This window comes from Centruroides vittatus, unplaced genomic scaffold (genome assembly GCF_030686945.1).
Source record: "Centruroides vittatus isolate TY-2023 unplaced genomic scaffold, ASM3068694v2 contig_862, whole genome shotgun sequence".
NCBI classification, from domain to species: domain Eukaryota; kingdom Metazoa; phylum Arthropoda; class Arachnida; order Scorpiones; family Buthidae; genus Centruroides; species Centruroides vittatus.
The window spans coordinates 1,852,363-1,879,807 of record NW_027122562.1 but is presented as its reverse complement, the minus strand read 5'-3'; the positions used below and the strand labels follow the sequence as shown (position 1 = coordinate 1,879,807).

General features: G+C 26.4%; 2 protein-coding genes across 2 annotated transcripts; one reads left to right on the top strand and one right to left on the bottom strand.

The window, feature by feature from the left end:
* Nucleotides 1-13,409: 13,409 nt before the first annotated feature.
* LOC136982687 (A disintegrin and metalloproteinase with thrombospondin motifs adt-2-like) lies at nucleotides 13,410-19,834 on the top strand. The gene is made up of 13 exons (XM_067279257.1): nucleotides 13,410-13,669; nucleotides 13,906-13,954; nucleotides 14,095-14,366; nucleotides 14,507-14,663; nucleotides 15,363-15,535; nucleotides 15,611-15,694; nucleotides 15,787-15,905; nucleotides 16,364-16,413; nucleotides 18,537-18,642; nucleotides 18,788-18,916; nucleotides 18,986-19,148; nucleotides 19,227-19,316; nucleotides 19,520-19,834. Exons 1-13 carry the CDS (start codon nucleotides 13,628-13,630, stop codon nucleotides 19,700-19,702), a joined length of 1,617 nt encoding a protein of 538 aa, XP_067135358.1. The 5' UTR covers nucleotides 13,410-13,627; the 3' UTR covers nucleotides 19,703-19,834.
* A 346-nt stretch (nucleotides 19,835-20,180) lies between these two features.
* LOC136982689 (F-box/LRR-repeat protein 3) lies at nucleotides 20,181-24,715 on the bottom strand. The gene is made up of 4 exons (XM_067279258.1): nucleotides 24,630-24,715; nucleotides 22,115-23,196; nucleotides 21,422-21,607; nucleotides 20,181-21,345 (listed from the first exon to the last, which is right to left on the bottom strand). Exons 2-4 carry the CDS (start codon nucleotides 23,156-23,158, stop codon nucleotides 21,034-21,036), a joined length of 1,542 nt encoding a protein of 513 aa, XP_067135359.1. The 5' UTR covers nucleotides 23,159-23,196; nucleotides 24,630-24,715; the 3' UTR covers nucleotides 20,181-21,033.
* Between the last annotated feature and the right edge of the window lie 2,730 nt (nucleotides 24,716-27,445).

Genomic DNA, 27,445 nt, shown 5'->3' with positions numbered 1-27,445 from the left:
TTTTATAGATTAAGATATTCTACTGTTTTGTTATATATCCAAGTTATTACTATAGAGTTTTTATTCAGACATTTAAAATAACCATCGAAAGAAAAACCATGCATTTAATTTGAACTGATTGATATTATAATACTTGAATATTTACTGTATTTTTAACAAGAACTAATAGAATTATAAATAAAATTATGTTAAGATTATAAAGAGTATTTTTACTGCAAAAATTCAGTTCTGAGATATTATATAAAAATACTTCAAAATATAAGAAATTATTTGCTCACAAAATTATTAATATATAATTATTTGTAATTAAATTAATAAATTAAAGATAAATAATCTATCATCGTAGCCGTTTAAATTAAGTAATAAACTAGAGATTTTGATTATCATTTAATTAAGTTATCTTAATATTGTAAATGGTATCTACGTAACAAGCATAACAATTCTATTATTTTTAAATAAGCATGTAAAACTATGAAATCTCTCTTTTATACAAATGATTATACATTTCATAAACTATTCCATTAGAGTAAATATAACGGCTTATTTTGTATTAATATAACATTCTACTTGTATATTTAGTAAATGCTAATTAGTGTTATCTTCAGGTTAAATCGGTAAGATGGATATCAGTTATATGACTATTTTTACAACAAGAAAGGGAATAAACTTAAACTTTCTTCAGCATAAAAGAATAAATATTATAACAAAATACTGATCATCAGAAGCTATATTTTTATTGGTGTTACTTCTGTGAATAACATTAAATTACTAATTAAAATAATTAGTGAAATACACATTTCCTTTTGATAGAATCTATTCGATACAGTTTCATAATTACATTAAAAAATTAATATTAAAAAAATGTGAAATATCAGCCATTAAGTAAACAGTGAAATAAACCATCTGATATACATTAATCAATCAATTATTCACACATTATAGGTCTTCATTAAAAATTGTTTTATTATAAAAACAAACTCGAAATAGAATATTTCTTAACTCTGTAGTAAAGACCTGATTTCTATGATTCCGCAAGAAGAGAAAAGTATTTCTTTTAAGAAATAACGATTAAGTAAATCGATTGGTTGATATTTCACAAACAGGATTACGATATATAACAACGAAGAACGTTAAAAAGTAAGACTTAAAAAGTTTAGAGAAAAGTAGAAAAACTTGACTAATTTTGATAAATATGGAAACTTACTGTATATTTATATTACTAAATTCGTATTTCCGTTTTTTCCCTTCTTTTTTTGGGAGAACTTAATATATCAAGTGTTACGTTTGGACTCTCAACGTGCAAACGTCGGCTGATTTGTATTTATCGTATTTTCTCTTAGAAAATACGGATTTTACATTGAAATTTCTCGATTCCAATTAAAAATATCGAAATGAAGTTTGATAAATTTAATACAGTTGATGAATTGTCACCAGATAAATATTAGCTTAAATGAATCATCGATATTTAAATTAATTTTTATTATTTTTAAATGAGACAAATTATCATCATTTTTCCGTAATCTTCTATCTAGAAAAATTACAGAATTTAATATAATATAATAAAAATATTCTATAAAGACATATTTATAAGAAGTCAATCATTATTCGGAATAATTTTTAATAAAAAAATTTATCTTCACTCATATTGTAATTTTACAAAGTTAAAATTACTATCAAATTATTTTTCGTATACTATAATTACAATTTAACCTTTTTGAAATTAGCCGTTTCTTATCAAACTATATGATGATATCTTAATATTTATATAACACAATACAAAGTGTGCTAAAATCTCGTCACTCGAAGAGAAACCGAAACTTATGATCGTTACCATATAATTGGCAATAATAATACAAAATTATTGAAAGTGAATAAGATATTATTTCATATTACAAAGTTTTTATATTGGAAAATATTAGCTACTTTTACGTACAAGTTTCTCAAAAAATATATGAGTAAGTTTTGTCGAGCTAAACATAAACTAAAAGTAAAAATTAATAGATACGAAGTAAATTTCTAGCTGTAAACAATTAGTGTTTCTGATGAATGTTTGTTAAAAGTTTAGGGAAATGAACTAGAAAACAGATTAGTTTGCTAATTAATTTACTTTTTATACTTGATAATGTAGAAATATACAACTACAAGTAGAACCTTATTTTAAGCCAGTTATTTTTTTAGTTTGTTTTACTTGGCATATTTTTTATACGTTTTTTCGGGATTCGTTATAAAAACATTATTTGGAAGCAACATATGAGATTACTAGTAATGTTGACATACGTTTCATCAAGCTAGGAATTTTGTCAGATTACCAAAATGTTAATAAGTTGCAATACATTGAATAGTTTTGTTTTTTACACCATGTTTATCGGATCTTATCATATTACAAGATCACTCAGAGAGAATGTGAGAACTTGAGCCAATTACCTTTTTTGAGGTCCTAGTAGCTTATATAAAAATAAATTAAACAGTGTAAAAAATGTATTTATTTATACATATATTTTTAAATAATAAAATTTGACCAATACCAGAAATATACAAGAAATCTGTGTCAGGTCTATGTAAATGTCAGTTCCACATTGGCCTCCCAAGACCTGCATTCTTTTATTATTAAATAAAAGGATATTTCTGGTCATATAAGTTAGAATAATTAGTATGTGTGATTTTCATTATTTCTGATTTTTAAGATATTTTTATATTTTACAACGTAAAATATAAAACCATTAATTTGTTTATTTTTTAATATTAAAGTATAATTTTATTTTTAATGTACATAGGAAATACTTTATATACACATAAATTAATTCCATAAAGCACTCCATACATATCCTAATCATCAATGATTGAATTAATTTCATCTAAAATGAAATCATTAACATTTTAATGACTTATTTACATTGTTTATCGGACATCCTTTAATAAGTTAGCGATATATGTTAGTGTCAACTCTCTGTATATGCTTGCATCATCTATTGAGAGCGTAGCATTTAGATGAGAGTGTGCCACTGATTGATGAATTTTCATTCTATTCTAATGATATCAAGTCTATTTTATTTTTTCAAAAGTTTTATTAATACGAAAATAATTATTTTAATGCAAAAATGTAAATAAATTATCTAAATATATTGTAAAATTTTACGCAGTTTTTACAAAAATAACATTAAGAAAATATTGCCATATAACATAATTAAAATTACATCCATTATTGATTATATTATAATTGTATAGATTGCTTGAGAATGATATCTTAAAATGTTAATATTTTTAAAAGAGAAACTTTATCCTAAAATTATTTTTCCTGACTTGCATATAAAGCAATCTGTATTTAAAATAATATATAAATAAAATAATAAATATGAGTAGTATACGTACGATGCACTTTGAACTATATTTTTTATTAAAAATGAATTAATAATTAATCATATTTCTTCTAGTAATTCTTTTTAAATAAAAGATATAGTCCAAAGTGTATCGTATGTATACTACTAACATGTGTTGCCTTTATATTAAGAAAGAATATGTATATTTAAATTATTTTTTTTCATTTAATAAATTAAATACAAAATAAATAAAGTTGCATTTATAAATCGGTGGAAAAATTTGAATCTTATTTACTAAAATTTGCTTGTTAGCATTAAAAATGTAAAACTAACATTATTTAATTCAACATGCAATAACCTAAAACAGTGGTTCCCAACCCTATGCCCGCGGGCACCATGGCGCCCGCCAATCGTTTTACGTGTGCCCGCCAGTGTGCGACCACGATAAAAATAAAAATATTTCGGTTTTCAATAAAATGCTATGTAAAAGTTTTTTCACTTTGAATGATTAACCATTCAAAAGTAGAAATGGCATCCAACACAGATGAAAGCACAAAGCGAAATGCGACCGATCTCTTTTTCCCCTCCGCCAAATCTGCACCAATTCAATTTCCCATACCTGAAATGAAGTAAAACGGTCCGTTCTGAATACCGTAAAATCAAAGTAGGGAAACGTGTACGGCCTGTAACTTGGAGTGACCTAGAAATTTCAGCAGTCGTTAACTAAAAATAAAAAGTAAAAAAAAAAAGGTCAACAGCCATCCATCCGTGTGTCAGAAGTAATCTCCGCCATCTCTCGCACCATCTGGAAATATTCCTGGGTGACACCAGGATATCCGCGCCGGGTGTCACCCATGCTAATGTCACATTATATAAGATTTGTTTAGAAGCAACTTATTTAAATGGGGCCCCAATTTAAATTTTGTCTAGGGCCCGCTAAAGGCTTAATCTGGCGCTGTTAACTATGTCCAAATATAAATTCACCTTGAAAAAATAAATGGTGCCCGTCGTCCAGCCAGTATTCTGAAATGTGCTCTTAGGTACAAAAAGGTTAGGGACCCCTGACCTAAAACTTTTCAATAACAATCAATTATTATTTTTTTTAAGTTAGATAAATTATTACACGTTTTTACTGGACAGAATTTGGTTTAGAAAGAGTTTTTCTGTAGTTTTAACTTCCTAAATCATGCTTATTAATTTTTATCATGTCAATATCATCATCATCATCATCATCATCTACCTCCTATTCCAATACTTTAGTGGTCTGGTTTATACTGACAATAATTTTTGAAATTTATTTATTGTTCTTTTCATGTGTTTTTTGTATTCTTTTCATGCGTTTTTTGTATTCTTTTCATACACTATTTTTACTATTGAACAACACATTAATATCCGTAGTTATAATTTCTTTATCATTATTGTTTTCAGAGTTTATAGTTTTAATTAACTGATATTTCTAATTTTTAAATCGTTTTTTCTAATATTATGCACTAGCTACAGTATATGTATATATCAGAATAATTATAAATGATTTAATTATTGGTATAATTAAACTGCAATTTGAATTGGTATTTCGATGATTGAAACATTAATAATTAATCACAAAATGCTTCAATACTAATCCATTTCCTAAACAATAATTTATTATTTTTGTAAATGTTCTTAATTAATTATGTTATAATTGATATATAGTATGAAGTATAATGTTATAAATTAACATTTTAACTCATTTTGGTATAAAATAGTTTTAAAATAAAAATAAATATCTTTAAAATTATTAATAAAATTTTTAATGCTTTATACATAATCTCTTTTTAATAAATCAAATTAAATGCTGATAAAATTTAAAAATAAGTTATAACAACATAAGTGAATATTTCTTTCAAATAGTTAGAATATAATTTTAAAATAAAATAAAGAAATTTCTTATAATAAATCATTTCTAAGGTATTTGAATTCAACTGCAATATCCGCAATATTTAATAATGATTTATTGAAATATTTTATGATATGATGTGTTTTAATGCTGCATCATTCAACAGCACGTTTCTGTTATAATGGCATGACTCATATTACATGATTCATTGAATTATAAAATCATTTACTTTACTTTTTATTAATACAAGAGTGAATAGCGGAGAAGCAAGACCCTTTGGTGTAAGATCAAAGACAGAACCCTTTTCGGCATTTTATGTAGAAACTTACTATAAAAAATAATATAAATATGTTTTTTATAAATACCAATAGCTTTTTTTAATTAATTTTTCTATTACCCTCCCAGATCTGTTATACATGACACACGGAAGTATGGCGATCGGTAAAAAAATGACCCAAAAATTTTTATATTTTTGAATTCTGGGGACTTTGAAACGTCGGGAAATGCAAAAAACTTCGGAGGGTTTTTCTTTATGTATGGATGTTTGTATGTTTGTGGCATGATTTCGTTCACCCACTATGACGCTTAATAACTTTTGTCCTTTTTGTCGAAAATTTCTGAAATTTTGCAGGGCGGTTTGTGTATTAGGAAGATTGATGCTATTCAATTTAGGTGATTGTGTGTTCAGGGGGATCCGTGTGTTATATCTCCAGTACGGTCGGATTAACTCGTTATTAGCATTTACAGTATTTTATAAAATCCATACCTATTCTCAAAATTAGGCTTTTTGCCATTTTATAGTATTAAAAATATATAATTTTTTAAATAAAATATTATAACAGATGGTGCCACGCGCGGTTTTAAATGCTACTGGGAAAGTTAAGCGACTCGTTCTGGACTTTTTTTGTATGGTTTTCGAAAAGAAGTGAAGCTTTATATATGTGAATATTCCCAGTCTTAATTCATTCTTCTCAGGCTTTAATATATACTTTATTTAATTACTAGAACCAATTCTTTCTAAATCGTGATATTTAATACTTTACAGATATTAATTGTAACAAATGATCGAAGACAAATGACAAATGTCAATTAGATAATAATAATAAAGTTAAAATTTAAAGTTTAATAGATTATTCAATACGCTGAAACTCAAATTCACTTAAAATTATCTTGATCCGGATGATGACAATGCCATTGAATAATAACAAATTGGAATACAGTATATTCAGAAATATATATATATCATTGTATGTATATAATAAGTGAATTTAATTACACTTGAAGTACTTTCATTATAGATTATGCAATTAATTAAACAAGATAATATGCAAAGTAGACTATAAATAATACCTATTACATATACAGGAAGGAAATGAGTTTTGTTCCATTAGAGAAAATTCATTGACTTAAATGAAGATCTACTTGGATAATATGATTTTGTACCCGAGTTTCTAAATAAACACCGATTTGCTTTCACCTCTTAGAAACTTCTTATAAGCTTTACTTTATCAATCCCTTTAAAATCATTTGATTAATTTGAGTGCCTTCTTAGTTTTACATCTCTGTCATACTTCAATATGTTTAGAAATTTATCAACTTAAGTAAGTATTTATTAACTTTTCTTTTTCTTTAATTATTCTCTATACTGGTTTCTAGACCAATTCTATAATCTCAAATATATCGTGCTGAATCCTATAATACAAATTACAAACGTCGATTCGTTCGCTTCTGAAAGTGGCACTAAATCGAACACGACGCTAATCTAAAGTATCTCAAATAATAAGAATTATTCATAGAAATGAGAGCTATACATAAATTTGAGTGTTTGAAAGTCACATAATTTAATGATTAAAAAACCGTTTGAAATGAAAAATCACACATTTAGCAAGTCGCAGTTACTGACTGGCTCTCTAATACTAAGAGGAAAATCCGTATGCAAGTAAACATTGGCGCTATTTAGGAGGACGCTATATCAAGATTTCACTATATTCTGCTTTTATAGAACTCGTCTCTGCAATATGAATATTCTCAAACATAATTTCTGGTCAGTAATTACTTAAAATCCAATCGATAATATTTTTATCTATTTGTTTATCACAAAGTTTATCACAAACGAGACTAAGTTTTATTATATTAAAAATTTGGTGATCATCATTATTTTAAAAATTCAATTGAATTGCATACTTTCTCCGGCAACATAATTCAAAATTGCATGTGGCACCATCTGTTATGGTAACTTATTTAAAAAACTTACATGATTAATAATTATAAAATGGCAAAAAGCTTAATTTTCAGAGTAAAGTTTTATTTTTTTGTTAACGTGGACGATGGGCCTGCACCCTATCTCCTATAAAAATAATAATAATAAATCATACCGCAACAGAAAACTCCAGAAAAATGAAGCCGGATGAATTATATGGTAAGGCAAGGTAAACGGACAATGAATTTTGCTACATGGAATGTACAATGGATCAGATCAAAGAAAGAGATAGTTAAAGAAATAAAAAGAATGAAAATTGACTTTGTGACTTAACAGAAACAAAAAAGAAAGGGTCGGGAATGGAAGACTATGTACATATTTACTCTGGCGTGCCAAAAGAAGAAAGAGCAAAATGTGTTCTCATGATGATAAAAAAGAAATTTAAGAGAAATATTACCAGCTTTGAAACAGTAGATGAAAGAATGATGAAAGTTAATCTAAATATTTTTAGAAGACGAATTACTATCATTGGAATTTATGCACAAAATGAGGGTGAAACCCATGAAGGTAAGGATTTGTTCTACAACAAGATGCAAGTGGTGATAGATGAAACTGGAAAGACAAAAGAAATACAGTAGAGCGTCGATAAGTGGAACGTCGGTAAGTGGAATAACCGGAAAGTGAAACGATTTTCAGTCGGACTGTGTCGTGCTGAATCGAATGTTTTTGATACTAAATTTACTTCTAAAGTATAATTTTCATGTTTTTTTATATTCTTTAATATATTTATTTTGTTTGTACAAAATGCAGAAATAATTTTTAACGATACGATAGCCTCGATGATTATTATAAAAATTTTCGTTAGGCTTAAAATCGACGAAAATTCAACAGGAAGCGACACGCAACGGAGAAAAATTCAACAGGAAGCGATACGCAACGGAGAAAAATTTGAACATCGGACAGGTTAATGTACTTTTTCGTACAAAGTCGGAAACTGGAACAAATCATTAACTGGAAGGACCCCAGTCCTCAATTGGTTCCACTTATCGACGCTCTACTGTAATGTTATTGGGTGATTTTAATGCAAGAACAAGATCATTGAAAAATAACAAAATTATTGAACAATTCGAAGAAAATACAACGAATGACAATGGAAGAAGACTAATAGACTTTTGTAATACAAATCACTTTAAAATCAATAATGGGTTTCTTAAACATAAAGATATTCATAAATATATTTGGACTCAACATACTAGGCAGTGGAAATCAATCATTAACTATGTTATTACAAAGCAAAGAACCCAAATTAAAAATTTTAGATGTAAGAGCACAGAGAGGTCGACCTGTGGCTCAGACCACTATCTAGTAAGAGCAAAAATCATTATTCCTTACAAAAGAGTAATACAGACACAGAAAGAAAAAACAACGGAAATGCAAGTAATCAAAGATCTTAAGTTTAATCTCGAAAGCTTAGCAGAAGAAAGTACGAGAAGACTGTTTCAGAGAAGATTAGATCAAAAATTGAAAAAAAAAAGAATATGATAACACTATAGAATTATACGAAAGTATAAAAACAGCACTACAAATGAAGCTCCAGGACAAATCAAAGAACATGAAGAACTTTTTAAAAATTCTGTTGGGACAAAGAGGTAGAAAACATAATACAACAAAAAATTAAGTAATCCATTTTAAGTAATCCATTCCAAAAAATCCATTTTAAGTAAGTTAGTAACTTACTTAAAATGGATGAACATTAAAAAAAAGAAGATAGAATAAGATATAAAGAACTTAGACCATCAGCAAAAAAAAATTAATTTTGGAAAAGAAAATATTAGGTTGGGATAGAAATTGTAGAGAAATAGAAACGTATATAGGAGGAAGAAAATGCACTGAAGCATAGAAATTCCTAAAAAATGTTAGAAATGAAAGTAATAGTAATAAAGGAGTTTATCTCAGTTAAAAAATGGGAAGAATATTATAAAAATTTATTAACAGAAGATAGAATTCAATTTATGACAGAAGATATAAACATAGAAAAAGATGTACCAATTCATTTAGAGACAAAACAGATTAAACAAGCATGTAAGAAACCGAAGAAAAATAGAGCAAGTGGTTCAGGAGGAATACCAGCAGAACTGATAAAAAATGGAACAGAAAAATTATTTAGAATGACAACAAAATTATTCGAAAGGTGTCTTAATGGAGAAGACATTCCAAAAGAATAGAAAATTGGCTTTTTGACATCTATTTATAAAAAAGGGGATAAACAAAAATGTGAGAACTATCGAGGAATTACAGTAACAGCAACATTTAATAGATTACAGGTATACCTCGCCTTACGTCGGTAATTGGCTCCAGGAAAGGCGACGTAAGTCGAATTTACTTGTGTAGTTACGATGTAAGTCGAAACTACGGTGGAAAACGCCAATAATGAGCACTTAAAGACCGCTAAATAAGACCACAACACAAACACAGCTGTTTTCATGTTTCGTTCTTTAGGATTTATGATGATTATGTTAACATTTACTGTAAATGTACATATTTTAATATGATTTTATGTGTTTTTAACGCTTTTCTAGTGATATTACAACTTCAATATTTGTAGCGGGCGGATGTAAATTCGAATAAAATGATTTAAACTTGATTTTTATTTTTCCATATACTTTTTTGACAAACGACGTATAATCGAGAACGACGTAACTCGAAACGACGTAACTCGAGGTATATTTGTATATGGACGTATAATAAGAGATCTAATCGAAGAAGGATATCAAACAAAAGAAAAAGAAGAGCAGAGTTAATTCAGAACAGCAAGATCATGTATGGACAATATTTTCTGTATAAAACAGGTTATGGAAAAATATTAGCAACAGGAGAGGAAACTCATTTGTTGACGAAGGCTTGACTTAACGAAGGCTTGACTTAACGAAGACATTATGATAATGTCCCAACATCAAAATTATGGGAGACATTAGAAGAGATAAATATTAATAACACACTTATTAAAGCAGTTAAAGAATTATATAGAAAATCCATAACGAAAATAAAAATTGAAAAAAAATATCAGAAGGATTTACGGTATCAAAAGAACTAAGACAGGGATGTTGTATCTCAACAACTTTATTTAAAACATACGTGGAAGTAGTATTGAAAATATGGAAAAAGAAATGTTGCAATATGGGAATAGATATTAACGGTAAATATTGGTTCAATATTTACATTGCAATTTGCAGATGATCAGGTGGCAATGGCAGAAGATAAGGAGAATGTAGAATACATGGCAAGAAAAATAAAAGGATAATAAAATAAAGGGGGATTATATATAAACATTAGTAAAACAAAATATTTAAGCATAGGAGGGGCTAAAACAGACATGAAACTGAAAGAAGGAGAAAAGATTGAGGGATATGAACATTACGATTATCTTGGAATACAAATTCATCAAAATGGAAGAGATACATAAGAAATTAATACAAGATTAGCACAAGATAAGAGAGCAGTCAAAAGATTAAATGGAATATGGTGGAGTGAAGTTTTATCAAATTCAAAATCAAATTACTATGTTGCCTACCAGTGACCGAGTGAGGTCACTGGAGGCAACATAGTAATTTGATTTTTATTAAAATATATTTTATTATGCCTTTAGTTTATTTCTAACGTATAATTTATTTTCTTCGTGAGCATGAACATATGCAGTTGTTTGCTATGTTCAAATCCATTGGAAGAGAAAATAAAGGAAAATCAGTCATAAGATGAATTAAACAACTATAACTTATAGCCGGAACAGGTCCCTATTCGTCTAATCCCCGAAAGATAACTATGATTACGATTAAGAAATTCGATTTAAATTTATAAAACATCTAAAATAAAACATATTCATAGCATCAGAATAGTCTTGAAGTGAATCAGTTTATTTTTACATATAACAATATTAATATTATATATTTATATTATTATCATTATTATAAATTATATCAATATATAACATGAATCATTTATAGACATTATAACAAATCAGATTTAAAAACAAAGTAACTAAAAATAAAGAAAATGTCAGGCTTCTCCGCTTAATTTCAGTTATTAGCAGTAAAGCCATGATTTTCGTTAGCATAGATTGATAAATAAATTTTATTTTAGTCTTATTTAACAAGTTTTTGATAAAAATTATAATTGTAATTTTTCTTAATTTAATTTTTATGGAATTTTGTTAAAATAAAATTATTTTACTTGTCTTTGTAGTTTTGTCTTAAAATTAACAACGAAAACAATTGACTTGTTAATTTACCGGAAATTCGTTGTGTAATTCCATATTAATTTAAAAATTTAAATGTAATTCGTTTAATAATATTTTATTAAAATGTATAATAATAAAAATTTATAAATTTAAAAATTTATTTATAAATTAGACACAGTTTGTAAATAATTCCTAACTTTTGAATCACTTTCTCATAAATTTTTCTCTTTATTTAACATTTATCTCTCTTCCTTCGTGTTAAGGTGATGTTAAAATTTTAATTAAACACATTTATAACAATAATATGTTACTTAATTATATAAATATTTGCATTACAGGGCGTCGAGTATATTACGTGTCTTTTCATATGCTCATAAGCAATTCTGTATCAAAATTATACAAACGTTTCTACTTCTTATTTCCCTTTATAAAATGAATAAAATAATTAAATTTTAAAATTTATAGAAATGTTTACATTGAAATAGTATTTTACATTATAGTATTAAGCAACCAACTTTTGTATAATAGATATATCGATATAATATATAAGAAATGAATATATTATTTATAAATCACAACATAAATAAAATAAATAATTTAAATTCAGTTTAAAATGTAACTGTCTACCTGTCTGATTTTAATAAAATTCTGTATACAGTCCTTTTAATGAAGTCGTACGTATAAATTCTTTAAACGTGGGCATTTGTTGAGCACTGTTATATATAAAATTAATAAAACTAATGTTATCAGAAACATTTTATTGCAATCTGTTCTAAGATTAGAAGTAATTAGAATGATATAAAATATAATTTATAACCGATTATTTTATAAAATCTACTACAAAATGGTTAACCTTAACAATATTCCAGAAGCTAAATTGTTATGCCGTTAAATTCATTCAAATATTTTTACTCATTATTTTATTTTGCTCAATTCTAATCAATATATTTTAATAATTTGACAATTGCTTATTCCATTTTATTATGCAAGAAGTATTTATTCGAATCGATTCATCCAAAACATGTCACTGCATATAATAAAGCAATTCTTACAGCAAGGATCCGTTCGAAAATGCTACTCATCCACTCTAATATTATCAATAAGTATTATGCATTGTTAGTTTGAACAGATATTAGAAACAATTAATTGTTATATCGAATGAATTTCCTTTCACAATCTTAAAAACTTTAAAAGTGTATGGACTGTATAACCCTCATTCATATACGCAAGGTCGTTCTGGTTAGTTGCTCGCATCTGTGGAGTGAAAACTGTTTTAAAAATGCTTCATTAGAAACTTCCAATAAAAGTATATTTTTTTTATTTTTAAAAATATAATTATGTTTTTAATAACAATCGCCATTAAATTTTGACGTATCTTAATTAAAAAATAAGAAATTCATCATCCATAAATAATTTGACATTTAAAAACAGTCATGTAATTGTTTTAAAATATATATATATTTTTTTTCTTAAAATAAAATTATTCTTTGTTCTTATAATTATTACATAAAGGTATAAAAATCTGTATAAAATTTTATTATATTTAAACTTAATAAATATATTACTTATATTAGAATTTTTAAAATATTTTTATACAAGACTTTGATGACGAATTAAAAATCCTTCTTGTAAAACACTAATTGTTTGGATTTAAATTAATTTTGCTAAGTTATGAAATCATTACAAGTAAATTACATTTGAATAGGTAATAGTCGATGATGAAGGTTTTCAACATGGATGTTTGACGTCATTGTGCTTGGTAAGTAGTCTGTTATGACAGAGAGTTCGGAACGGACGTACAATTGTATACATATAGTAGATTGCATGATATGGTTGGACAGGAAACCTGCCGGCTAGGTGAGTTTTAGTAACAAAGCGACTCACCATATGGCGTTATATATTATTTCCTTTACAATTATACCCTGGGAATGCTGATTGTTGGATGGCTGCAGAGATGAATAACATAATCCAACTCACGCTTATCATAAATCTATTCTGATATGAGGGCTTCAAAACTACACTTGTTCTTTTCTATAATACAGGTAAGAATGCACATAGGTGCACTTTTTCTTTTTTTCTTGCCATTAACCATAATTAATTAACCAATTAACATTTATATAGGATTCGTGCGTAGCGAATTTATCGATCCTTTACCGAATTTAATGATTTACTTAATTGTTTATCTGTTTTAATTAATTTGCTTGCTGAAATATCTTGCTAATTATAATAAATTATTGGCGTTTAACTAGGAAATTTTCACTTTATTTATTTGTTTTAGGTAATTCAGATAAGAAATTGTTTTCTGCTCAAACAAAATAAAATATCAGGTAAAATAATGTAATTTATATCAATAAAGTGTTCATTATTAATTCAATTAAATCGTTTAATTCATTTGATTTTACTGATAACTATAAGAAATTAATTCCAACCAAAACTGTTTTATTAAAAATTAATTTTTATATGCTAGATGACATCGTATATCCACTTCTTTATCATACGCCAAGAGATAAAAGAGATATTAGTGATAACACCAAAGAGAAATTGCTTATAATTAGAACATCAAATACTACATTTTATATAGAATTAATTCCTAATAATGAGCTTCTATCTGAAGACTTCGAGTTTGAAGGATTTACGTATGAAAATCACTCATCTAATCCTTGTTTATTTCACGGAAAGATTTTGTCTCAAAGTGGAGGAATGGCAGCCATTTCTACATGTGAAGGGGATGGTAAAATGGTAAAATAATTGTTTAATATATAAAATAATAATACTACATGGTATAATCAGTGTTTTTAATATGATAACAATTAGTCGAAGTACAGTACGTCTTGATCGCGAAATTTCGGTGTTTTAAAAATTTTTGCTTTATTTTCTAGCATGGTTTATTAGTTATACCAGAAGGAAAATATACCATGCAACCTGCTTCTTCAATGCAACCACATCTTGATTTTCCAATAGAGAAAGAATCAGTTCCTCACGTACTATTAAAGAATACTGAAGATATAGAAAAATTTTGCGCTACTGACCACATTGGTGAGAAACTTTTACAGAGAATAAAGCACATAAATAAAATATTTTCTAACTTTTTTATAGCAGAGTCATTCTTATATACCATCAATTAAAAAGTGAAATTTTATTTCAACTTGACTTTCTCTTTTTAAACTATTCGACGTTTCCTTTTCCGCCATATTCACGTATACAATGACAAACATCCTAACTACTCAACCCATAAAATTAAACTTTTTATTTATCAACTATACGAATTAGGGCGGATTTTGTCTTTTATAATGAAATTTCTTTCATCCTACAGGCCTATAAACATACAGTTTCTTTTATTTGTAAGTCTGTAATCAAATTATTATCTTCTGATAGGCCAGTATAAGTAAATCCGGATTTAAATTTATATATAATAAACAATTCAGCTTTACAATCATAATTGAACTTTTCGAATATAAATTTAATAAATGTATGTGTTGCTCTATATATTTTTCTAATATTTTTTTCGAAATTTAACAATATTGTATTCAAAAAACTTATATAGATGTTCCTATATATCAGTAATTAGGTTAGGAAGTATAATATTTCGGTCAATGGCAAGTTTCTGAAAAGAGGAAATTATATGGAATAATATTTCCTGTTTTGTGTGCATTCATAAAACTTTACCTTTTGTTATCATTTAATATTATTATTAATCTCTGAAGCAATTTAAATTGTCATTATTTATCTTTCAAGCACCACCAGTTGATATAGAAGACAACGAAGTTCCTAATGTGCACGTAAGAAGACGAAGATCAAAACCACGATACACCATCCGGATGGCTGTTTTTGTTGACAAATCATTAATTGATCACTACTCTGATAAGAAAGTTAACGTTAAATTTGCTATATTAAATATATTAAATCAGGTGATTTTTAATTTTTAAGTAATTAAATTTTTAATTAAATTCATTTATTTTTAAATGTAAATAAATTTGTTGTAGGTTCAATTTATTTATAAATACGATTCTTTGAAAACTCAAATTGATATTCGTGTTGTTAAACTGGATTTAAACGTTGATGAAAAGGTATATTTTTGAATTAGGAATTTGTATTATATATTAATTTATAATTTATTTTATAAGTAAAAAGGTTTGTAAAACATTATGTAACATTATAGAATGTTCCGGATAAAGCTAATGGAGATATAGATAGATATTTAAATAATTTTTGTTTATGGCAAAAAGAAAAAAAACGAAGAAGTAAAGAGGATTGGAATTTTGCATTTATATTAACTGGGTAACTAATTAATAAGTTATAATATGTTTTATTTAATAAATTATAAAGAAGGATCGATAATGTACAGATAGATAAACGGATGCGGTAGATTCTAAAGCTAACATCAAGATAAATGATTATCATTTAATTAAAAAAAAATCATTATTACTTTAAATATTTAATTAACAATACACTAATCAATATTTTTTTAAAATTAATAACTTGTATTTATTTATTTTTAGCGATCTTCATTACCTCTATGGAACGTTTTTATTAAATAATTCCTAAATTATTCATATTTAAGTGCGAAAAATTCTTCTGATTTTTAATTTAAAATAATTTTTACGTTTAATTACAAGTTTAATCAATAAAATTTCGAATGCTTAAGAATTGTGTAATTTTAGAATTGTTAACATATTATTAATTTAATATCGATATCTTTATGTAGTTGTATAACAACTATAAATTATTTTTTTCAGAATAGATTTATATAAATTAACGGGAAGTGCTTCAAACAAAAAGGTTTTAGGTACGTAATATTTTATGTATTGATTTATGCTGTTATAAATTATCGCCACTACTAATTTTTCTTAAGCATCATCTTTTCATTATTCGGTTCTAATTTTCTATCTTCAACAAGAAATTTAATATAAGTTTGATGAATAATCGTGAATTAAACTCAGATATCAAAAATGTTCGTAAGTTTTTAAAATGAAAGTTCTATTTTAAAAATACACTGACCATCAAAAGTTAAGCACGGATTACAAAAACGACAATATTTTCAAACCACTTAAATTTATAAAACTTTCATAGGGTTATGCATGCATACTTTAGGTGTGTACACTACATACATTTGGGGAAAATGAGTGAATGTTAACAGAAAAAATAAAAGATGAATACAAGTAACAATAAATATGAATACAAAAAAGAGGTTTGAATACAAATGTCGAGGTCAATATAGAATGTGACCTGCTTTAGCATTAATTGATCAGTCGCCAATCTCTCCATTTTTCTGAATCCTGTAAACGTCTTCTTTGGGACATGATTATATACTGTTTGCACCGTAACAATTCTGTTTTCTGTTCTTTATAGCCTATAGTACCCCTTCAGATAAAATAGTACTCTCTGGGAAGGCGCAAGTCTTTTCCCAGTGTTCTTCATTTGCATATTTATGTACATTTTGCATAATTTTAAGGAGTAAATGTTAGTTCTCATACCTCTACACTAATTTTCATTAAACTTTCGTGCTATTTAAGCTTTTATTTATCTTTCTGTGATCTGTGCTTAACTTTTGACGAGCAGTGTATTGATACGAAGGATTGTCGAGTCAATGTCGATTCACGGTAACTCTAAAATTATTCTGAACTGTGTTAATACTGTAATGAAATAGCTGATCGTTGACAACATTGTATCATAGCAGTTGTAATTGTATCTTTCCTCTTTTGTACTGACTTTTGACCTTGCCAAATTTGATGCCTTTTTCTTGCTCCGTTTCCTCGAATGACGTGTCCGAAATATAAAACTCAGTCTTATCATTTGATCTTATGTTTGATCTCCTTTGTTTGTCTTAGAGAAATCATGGATTCTTTGTCAACATCATACTTCAAAGGCATCAATTTCCTTTTTGTATTGCTTCTATACAATCTACTTGTACCTTGTAAATATCATATTTTGAACAAGTCGAACCTTTGCATATAAAGATGCACTGTGTATACTTCTAGATCTAAACGCTTCATCTATTCTGTCTTTTATAGTCAGTCATTCTGCAAGACTAGTCGTTGATTTCAAGTCCGTCATTTCTTTCTGAAATTTTGAAATTGTCTATTAATTTCAATTTATTCTTCGTTAATATTGAAATTATTAATTTATTAGTTATTTTACCAGTTATAACAACTGATAAAATAAACATTTTGACTTTTATCATTTACGATGCAAGCCCAATTTGAGATTATGTTCTTTGATCTGATAAACAGAAATTTTAGATTGTCACTTTCAGCTACTTAACATTACGAAAATCACTGTCAATAAGCAGCTTTAAATCTTCCGTCAATTTTTACACTTCGATTTCACCATACGATTTTGAATCTCTAATGATGTAGGATTCAAGACTATCTTTCATTTATAAAACTATTTTATAATAATTAATTTGGAAATTGTAAAATATTCTGTACGTTTGTTATTTAAAAATTATTTACGTGTATAAAACTGAAAGCTGTGACTGATTTTTTTTATCTTATATCACGATTTATAATTTCATATCATAGTTATATGATGCGAGATTATTCAAAGTAAATATTACATTTATTCAAGAATAATTCCGTATTTATAAATAACAAAATACTTAATAAAATAAAAATAAAATAAAATAATAAAATAATAATGTCTAACATAATTCATGACAATTACACAAATTTTTTTATACACGAAATTCTTAAAATTTGCTCACCATTTATAAATTTACAATACCGTTAAATGAATATAAAATTAAATTTACTTTATTAATTTGAATTATCTTGACTATCACACTTAATAAAAAGTATCTACATAGTTACATTAGGATAATTTTAATTATCATAACATAAATATGTTAAGATAATTAAAATTAATGATAAATACGTTTTATAAAATAACAATATTTATTTTTTCTAATAGGATTGGCTTGGGTTAACGGAATGTGCCGAGATTCTTACAGTTGTGCAATTAGTGAAGCTCGCAGTTTCGAAGCTGCTTATGTCATGTCACATGAAATGGGTCATTGGTAAATAATATATTAATATATAATTATAATGTAATGTTTCTATACTATCTCCTATAATAATAATAAGCATTCTATCTTCAATGTTTATCATATATATTTTTCTGATATACAGTATTTTAAAACATTAATGCTTAATATTTTATAGTTTATCGATGATGCACGATGGAAGTAATAATTCTTGCAATCCAGACAAATACATAATGTCGCCAAAAACTGGACCTGGAAAAACTAATTGGTCACCTTGTAGCAATAGATATCTAGAAGATTTCCTCAGGTAATTGTATAATAAAATTATCTCGTGTCTCAAAATATATCAATAATATAAATAAAAAAAACTTTTCAGGATGCCTCAGTCCAGTTGTTTATTGGATGATAAGAATGCCGGTGATTTAACTTCAGAAATGGATCCTCGATTACCGGGGCAGAAATATCCACCTAGAATTCAATGTGAATACGCTCTTGGAAAAGGCTATAAAATTTATAATAATTCTAAACCTCCTTATAATGCAAGTATTAGCTTTATAAATTATTCAATTTATAAATATTTTCTCGTTAAAATATTTATAAATTTTATAACTTTTTAGAACATTTGTCGAGAACTTTGGTGTGTTCAAGGCTATTGGGCAACACCCGCTCACCCTGCTTTGGAAGGTAGCAGTTGTGGACAAAACAAGGTAATTTAAAGTACAGTATTTCTAAAAGAAAAACATACTGCTATTTTTAACTCATCGGATTCGGAATATTAAAATTTTCCTGTAAAATTAACTGGCTCAGGTACTATTTGCATGAAATATATTCGTTTACCGTATGTTATAATACAATACATATATAATTAATATTTTACACTATTATTATTATAATTGTCATTATTTTACAGATGTGTTTACAAGGAGATTGTGTTAGGAAATTGAAATCTATACCAAAAACACGCAGTTCAACAGAAAAAAGTCCTGTACATAGTAAAGTTGAAAATAATAATGAAAATCAGTCTCCTACATTTATAGATAAAATTAGAAGTTTTATGAGAACCGCTTTAGACAAACTGTTTTCTGGAAAGTGAAAGTATTTTAGAAAAATGAAGTTTTAAGTCTAGCCTGAAAGCATAAACGCACAGTAGAATCTTATAATATAATCTCACAAAAATTGCAATGTTTAAATGTATTACTTTAAGAATAAAAATGTTGAAACTTAATTTTGACAACTTCGAGCAATTATATTTTAATAAAGAAAAGCCTAAGTTGGACATTAACGGTTTCATAAAACTTTGTCTAATTTAAAGAATATTCCTAGTGGAACAGGAAAACAATAAACAAAATATAAGCCAATTTCTATACGTAGTTTTATTTAATTATTAACGCTATTCTTAATAAAAACTTTTAAAACACTTCATCACGCTTTTCTTACCAGTCGAATGGTATAAATAGCCGGTAAAAGTCATTATAGATATTTCCGGTTCCAACTAAGAATCCAGTTTAGAAGGATACCAACTCAAAGAATTTTACTGTGTTTATAATATTTAAATTGTTAAAAGAATATAATTAGGCAAAAATCATTTATTAGGAATATTACAATATACAAAATAATGTAATTACACAAAGATAAATAGTCATTAATAAATATTCATTAATCACAAATATATAGTATTGTGAACTAGCATCAAAGCATTTCATTAAGTTCTTTCTTGAAACTTTATTGTAATATTTTTGCAATAATTTTTTAAATATTTTTTGAGATCGTAACATGCTCCATTATAAATCTGAGCAACAAAGCAATGGCCTGATTATATTTTCGATTAAATTTAACATAGGCCCTACATCCAAACTGTATAATAAATATAACAAACAATCCAAATTTGATATGTGGTAATATTATATTCAAACTAATAAGCATGGATAGCTTCAGTAAAAATAAGAAAATCAATTTATTCCTAAATAAAAAATATTATTCTTATTGTAAATATCACATTATGAGACCAGCTTAATGTATAGACACTCATATACAAATGAATTTACTTATATTCACAAGGATAAAATATCATATTTATCAATAAGTTAGCTTTAATCAAACTAATTTATTAATAAATTTAAATGTAATTTGATTTAATATTTTTTGAGCTCATTGAAAATCAATAGAATTAGTAATTTTTAGTTTCAAAGCAAAGAATTTTGTAATGGTGCATTGAGCCGGTCCCCATTCTTTATTTTTCTAAGCAATTTACTATAAACTTTAAAATGAAAAAAAATTAATAATATCGATATAATCTCAGATATTAGAAAACAATCTGCATTAAGCGATAGCCGAAGCAAAATTAAGCAAAACAGTCGATCTTGCCACAATCACATCTCTTCACGTTCACTTCGAGTTTTTCCACATTTTTAAACTTCTCTTTTTTTATAAATAAGAATTAATTCTATACAGTTTAAATTCTTGATCTCCAATTGGTTTCCATGCTCTTCCTAATATTGAAGACACTTCTTTAGCTGTAGATTCATACGATTGTGAAGCAGTCTTTAACCAAGAATAGAATTCATCAGTCCAATCGGGATTTCTTGGCCAATCGCATCTCTTAATTATGGCATTTCTTCTTACGATAAAAGTCTCTATATTCTTACAGTAGAAAGCCATTAACAATACTGTCGCCGTCGATACACGTTCTCTAATCACTAAAGTCTTTATATTTGGACAATTGCGACATAGTAATACCTAAATACAGTATAATATTTTATATAAGTAAGTTTTAAATTCATTAAAAATTATAAATGAACATGAATGTTCTTACCAGAGGTGAATCACCTCTTTCTTGGAACGGTTTTGGCATATAAAATCTTGGTATTCCAATGAAGGCATAACATTCCAAATCATTTGTATACATAGTTGCTGCTGTTAATGCACTTTGTACTGTAATTCTATTATATGGTGTTTTATAAATTATAGATCTTATTGGAGCGCCTTCTTGCCACATTACCTATAATTAGAAAGATAATTGCACGTTCAAGTAATTTTTCAAACTATTAATAGCGTTGAGTATAAAGGAAGATATATTTCTATTGTGTGGACAAAATTATCTTGTCCTTGCTTACGACATCTGAAAAAATCTGGGCACAATTCAGCCAAAAATAACAATTTTAGATATTAAAAAAATACTTCCTGCTATTAAGTTTAGCTTTTTTTTTAATGCTGAAAAAGCAGTTTAACCTATTTTAATAATTTTCAATATTTAAATCTGATTTCAAACATCACAAAATGCAATATTGCAATGAGCATTGTTTATTAGCTTAGTTATTAATATAAATTATAATTTTACATACAAATAATAAAGATAAAATCTATTCATAGTAAAAATAAGATCTTAAAAAGATAAATTAAAAAATAACTAAAGTACTTTTTGAAAATTATTAAAATGCAAAATTGTTTATTGTTTAGATATTTAATTTAAGGTTTGATTATTTAGCTTGGAATTTTCAATCCTCACCTCCGTTTTGACTTTTCCATCGATAACGAGATGAACACGAAGTTTTGGTGAAATTTTTCGACATTCCTTCCACGTCTTTCTCGATACGGGTGTTGCAACGTCAGTATGCTTCACTTGAAGTATATACAGATCAACTAACTTCGTGTGACCCAGCAAAATCACAATATCATCACTCAGATGTTGAGGAGAAACAATGAGAGTCTTCAAATTTAAAAATACTCCAACGTGCATGAATGCGTAAGGAACTTTTGTACAATTTACAATTCGTAGAGTTCTTAAAGTTTCTGAGCAATTTTGCACAACATCATCTAACAGAAACATTGCTTCAGGCGTATCTAACAATAAATCTTGAAGAGATAAATATCTTAAACCGATTAGATTCTTCATTAAACGTTTTAACGCTTGAAGCAATCTTCCTCCAGTTCCGAAAACTTCTTCTGAAGAATTAGAAGCCGAATCGCAAGCAAATCGAAAATGTAAGTTTTTAACCAAACACATGGGATTTTCGTCAAAGAATTCGCAAAAATATGTAACAATTGACATAAATTCGTATAAATTAAAAAAATTTGGAATCGGTCTGAAAATAAGTGTGCGGATAGCGCGACCAACTCTATGTAAACAAATCTGAGTTCTTTGATGATCCAAGATATATTGATAACCAAGATAATAATTAAATTTACGTCTTGTTAGAGTTCTATCATCCAAAACAAAAGTCCTCCACACATTTGGAGAAGAAAATATTCTAAACCAGTTAGGGCACACTTGAGATGCTGTGTGCCTCTGAGAGATGCTCAGATATGAAAATATATCTTCTAATAAGATATCAGGAAGATATTCCCAATAAACGGGCTTAGGGGGTTCTTTTTTCTTTCTTTCTTTAGTTTTCTTCTTTTTGGTTTCTTTATCTGTTTTAATCTCATTGACTGCAGTAGTTGCACTGGGAGTTGTAGTAGTAGTAAGTAATCTTCTTCTACTAGGAAGTGATATACGAGGATAAGTGGTTAAGGACTTGCTAGGATAATGCTTTGAGGAATAGTAAGTCATGGAATATAATTGCAGATAACAGGAATCATTTAATTATCCTGAAATAAAAATATGCATCACTATTATTACACTTCAGTATTGTTAGACATTCTATTTATAAAATTTGTACAGGTAGAAAATTAAGGATTGGCATTCTAATAATTACTTATTCCTTATGTTATATTTATTATAAAATTATCTTGACATTATAAGAATATTTCATTGTTATTTTTTCTACGGTGATTACTTCGAGATAATGTATAATATTATAAAGAGACTTAATAATAATACGGAAAAGAACGTTAATTAAAATCAGAAAGGTAAATTATTCAAATTATACGAAACTATTCTAGGAAGTGAAGAATTCATTCTGAAGAATTCCTTTGTTCTTTGATAAAACAGGAAACGATGAATAAATTTTTTGGGTTATACAAAGTCAATCTTGGCATTGTAGTCAACATGAGCAGATGCTGTCTACGGATTTCAATGTAGTTGTTCGAATCAAAGTAATCTTTCTTAATATCCTCCTAAATACTAATCACCCAACCTTCTATTAGAATAAATATATATAAAACATTGTAGAAAAAATTAATAGCGAATATATTATTTTAACAATCTGACCATTTAGAAACACCTCAAAAATAATTAAAATTATATTTGTAAAATAATTTTCTTAAAATTATTAAAAATTTCTTCCGTATTTAAGTCTAGATAAACGATTTTTAAAAAGTCAGTTTCGGTTAATTACGCACTGGAAATGAAGAGGAAACGGTCCACTTGCCAAACTTCTAAGAATAAATGAGCATAGTCCTATCTATTCGAATCGAATCCGCTTTGTTGTCGTCGAAGTCTCGACTCAAAAAAACTGAACACTTTTATATAGGGTCAGCGAACCGACACTCGACTCGCAAACAAACAGTAATTTCGAAATTCATAAGTCAGTCATGGAATTTTGGCTTTATTACAAAAAATCTCGCTGCGCTTTTTAAACATATAAATATATTTATGTTTATACGTTCAAACAGATGAAATCAACTGTACACTATCGTATATCTGTTCCTAGCATTTAACGCTTCACAAGTGGAAACTTAATTAAACATCTTAACTATTGCTTTCAAAATTAAATTATTTTATCCCTTCTTAATATTTTAAATAAATTACTTAATTATAATAATTATTAAGTACACAAATATACAGTATTAAGCTAATCTATTAAAAGTATAAATCGTAGCGTAATGATAATCGAATTCGCGTTTTATTTATTTCTTTACATCTAGAAATGTTTACAATTATACTTATAAGATTAAAGTAAATATTCATTACTATTGCAGACAGCAATAAGTAAGATATTTTAAGCTATCAGCCTGTACAACGGACAATCTTCTTGACCTACAAAATAAATGCGTACTTACGCTATTATGTTATAACGTTTTTCTTAAAGATATTTTCGATTTTTTTCGAAGGTATTAATTAATAATTATAATATACTTGCCTCGTTTTTTCTACAAGTGAGAGTTTCCGTTATCTTTTCTGCTGAATGCTATACTTAGCTCAGAAACGTGTACTTGTTTTGTGCGCGATGTTAACGTCTAGAATCACATCTGTAGCGCCCTCCCGCTTTGAATTTACTTCCTAAGTGTCATAAGAGTTTTATAATATATACAATATTTAAACAAGATTATGTATTTTCTAGTAAATTAAAAAAATAAGATTAATTTTACTCTGTAACATAAACAGGAAGTTGGTATTTTTTTCTTTTTTTTTAAATAAAAGTATAAGTTTACTTTTGTTCAAATCTATATTTAAAAAGTGAAATTAAGCGTTTTTTAAAGATTAAAACTTAATATTAAAGTAAATTTTCATTTTAAATGGAAATAGAATTTTTTAACTTTATAAACTGAAATTTATTATTAACTCTAATTTGGTATTAAATTTAAAAATACACTACTTCAAAAAGAAATATTGAATTTGGATATTAGAAAAAATTAATTTTATGAAGATTTAATATTAAATCATAAATTTAGCATAAAAACTGTATTTTTTAAAAGTTTATTTTCATTTAAATTTGTTTTATTACAAAGAAATCTAATTAAATTTCACACAATAATTTCATTATGTAGAATTTCAAGTGGAAACTTCAAATGAAGCATAAAAGTAATGTTGCAAAATAAAACTAATTTATATAACTAAATCTGTAAAATAAAATAAAATTAATTAATTTCAACTAAACTTTTATTTGGTATTAAATTATATTTTATTAATTTTGAATTAACAGAAATTTAATATAAATAATTTCCTCAAAAACTTTTATAATTTGACATGTGAATATAAAACATTCTAATAAACCTGATACAATTTTTTATTTTTTATTTAAAAATTTATAATAAATTTATTAGGCAAGTAAACTATCCGTAGAAAAGATAAAATTATGAAAAACTAAACGAAAAAAAAACCATAAATACCATTTAACATTAACAACTTAGAAACCTCCAAGTCAATAACATTTATTTAAAACTTTTACATTTAAATGTATTATTTTTATGAATGTTTTTAAATCTTTGAGTTTTGAACGTTTGTTGTTACGATAAAAAAACGCTTCTTGTTTGAAATTTAGAATTACAAAGCAATATTTAGACGTCACTCTCATGTTAATTCTATAAGTTCAGTATTGTCCAGTGTTAAGAAAATGTATATCACATGAGACATTCTACCAGAATTCATTCAACTTGGTCGTTCAGAGAGCTGATAGAAAATCAAGTGAACACACTGAATAACGTTCTGTTAATGATGGCGTGTTGTTGGTCTCGAAAATGTTTTAAATAAATGTTATTTGATTTGTAAGTTGTTAGTATCATATATTAATTTAGGGAGCCCTTCCTAATTTAGAAAACAAAACATTATAATTGTGGTAGGAAAAAATTAAGCAAAGAGAGAAATTAATACACTTCTTATCTTCACGTAATAATTCTTAAAACAAAAAACAATCCTAAATTATAAACGACATATTTAACAAAAAAAAGAAAGCCAAAATCCAGATAGAAAAATATATCTGTGCTTTCGTAAAGCGAGATTTACAAGCATATTACGAATGTTCTAAGCAATTAAACTGTCACAACACATTCATCCTATTTTCTAATAGAGTTTCTTATTATTGGGTATATACTATTAGAAAATAGGATGAATATATGTCAATAATCAAAATCAGACTCAGTAGTGAGAAATAGTTAAGAAATTTTCGTAATTTTCGAGAAATTTCTTAACTCTATGTCATTAGTTTAGCTGGTTAAAACATTTGGCACAATACCGAAGGATATGAATTTGGTTCCAGTCGAGATCAAGACATTTTTTTCTAAGTTTTAATTGGGTAGATACGCTGTTAACTAGGATTTCCAGTTTACAAATCACATAGTTTATGAACTTACTAGTTAAATAGACGAAATTATCAATATACTAAAATAGACTTACATATACAAAAGTTATGTAAGAAAACTTTACACAAGACAATCTATAATTAGAAAAATTGCATTTACGACAAAAACAACTTTTATCTTTATTTATGATGTATCTTGTAGCTTATAATAAGCACGAATTTTTTGATGTAACACTCCAGAACGAATCGGTTTTGATGGAAAATTATATATAAAGTTTTCACTTATAAGGTTAGATATTGATTATATGGATTATTTGTAAAATGTAAGAAGAAATACTTCTGATTGACAAAATTCAGTATTTTTTCCTATTATTTTAATATCCATATACTGGAGAGGAATTTCATGAAAATTTTGACTAAATAAATTAATAAATAATTGTTTAAGTAATTTGAATTTACAGAATTAGAATGTAATAAATAATTATGTTATAGAGTCTTCAAAAATTAGGTCTGTATTTAAAAACCAGTTCATTTAAAAGTAATATTGAGTATAAATAATTCAATTTATAACATAAAACTCGTGTAATAGCGTAAATTGAATCATGAGATTCAAATAAAACGTATCAAAACTATATTATTGGATCTTTTTTTTTCTTTTACTAATTGCTATCATAATTTAAAATTTTTAAAAAGGAAAGTAAAAATTGTACATTAATTTTTTTAATCATTGATCTGCCTTTTAACATATTAATTTTCTAAAATCAAATGTCTAAATTAAGTTATTTAAAAACACAATTTATTTTTCAAAGAATTAAAGGTTATTTTTATCACATTCATAACTAAGATTATAATTAAAGAAGTTCAAAAAGTTTTCATTATCAACTGAAAATATTTTTTGAAAGCTGCAATTTAATCAGTACAAAAGATTTAAATAAATA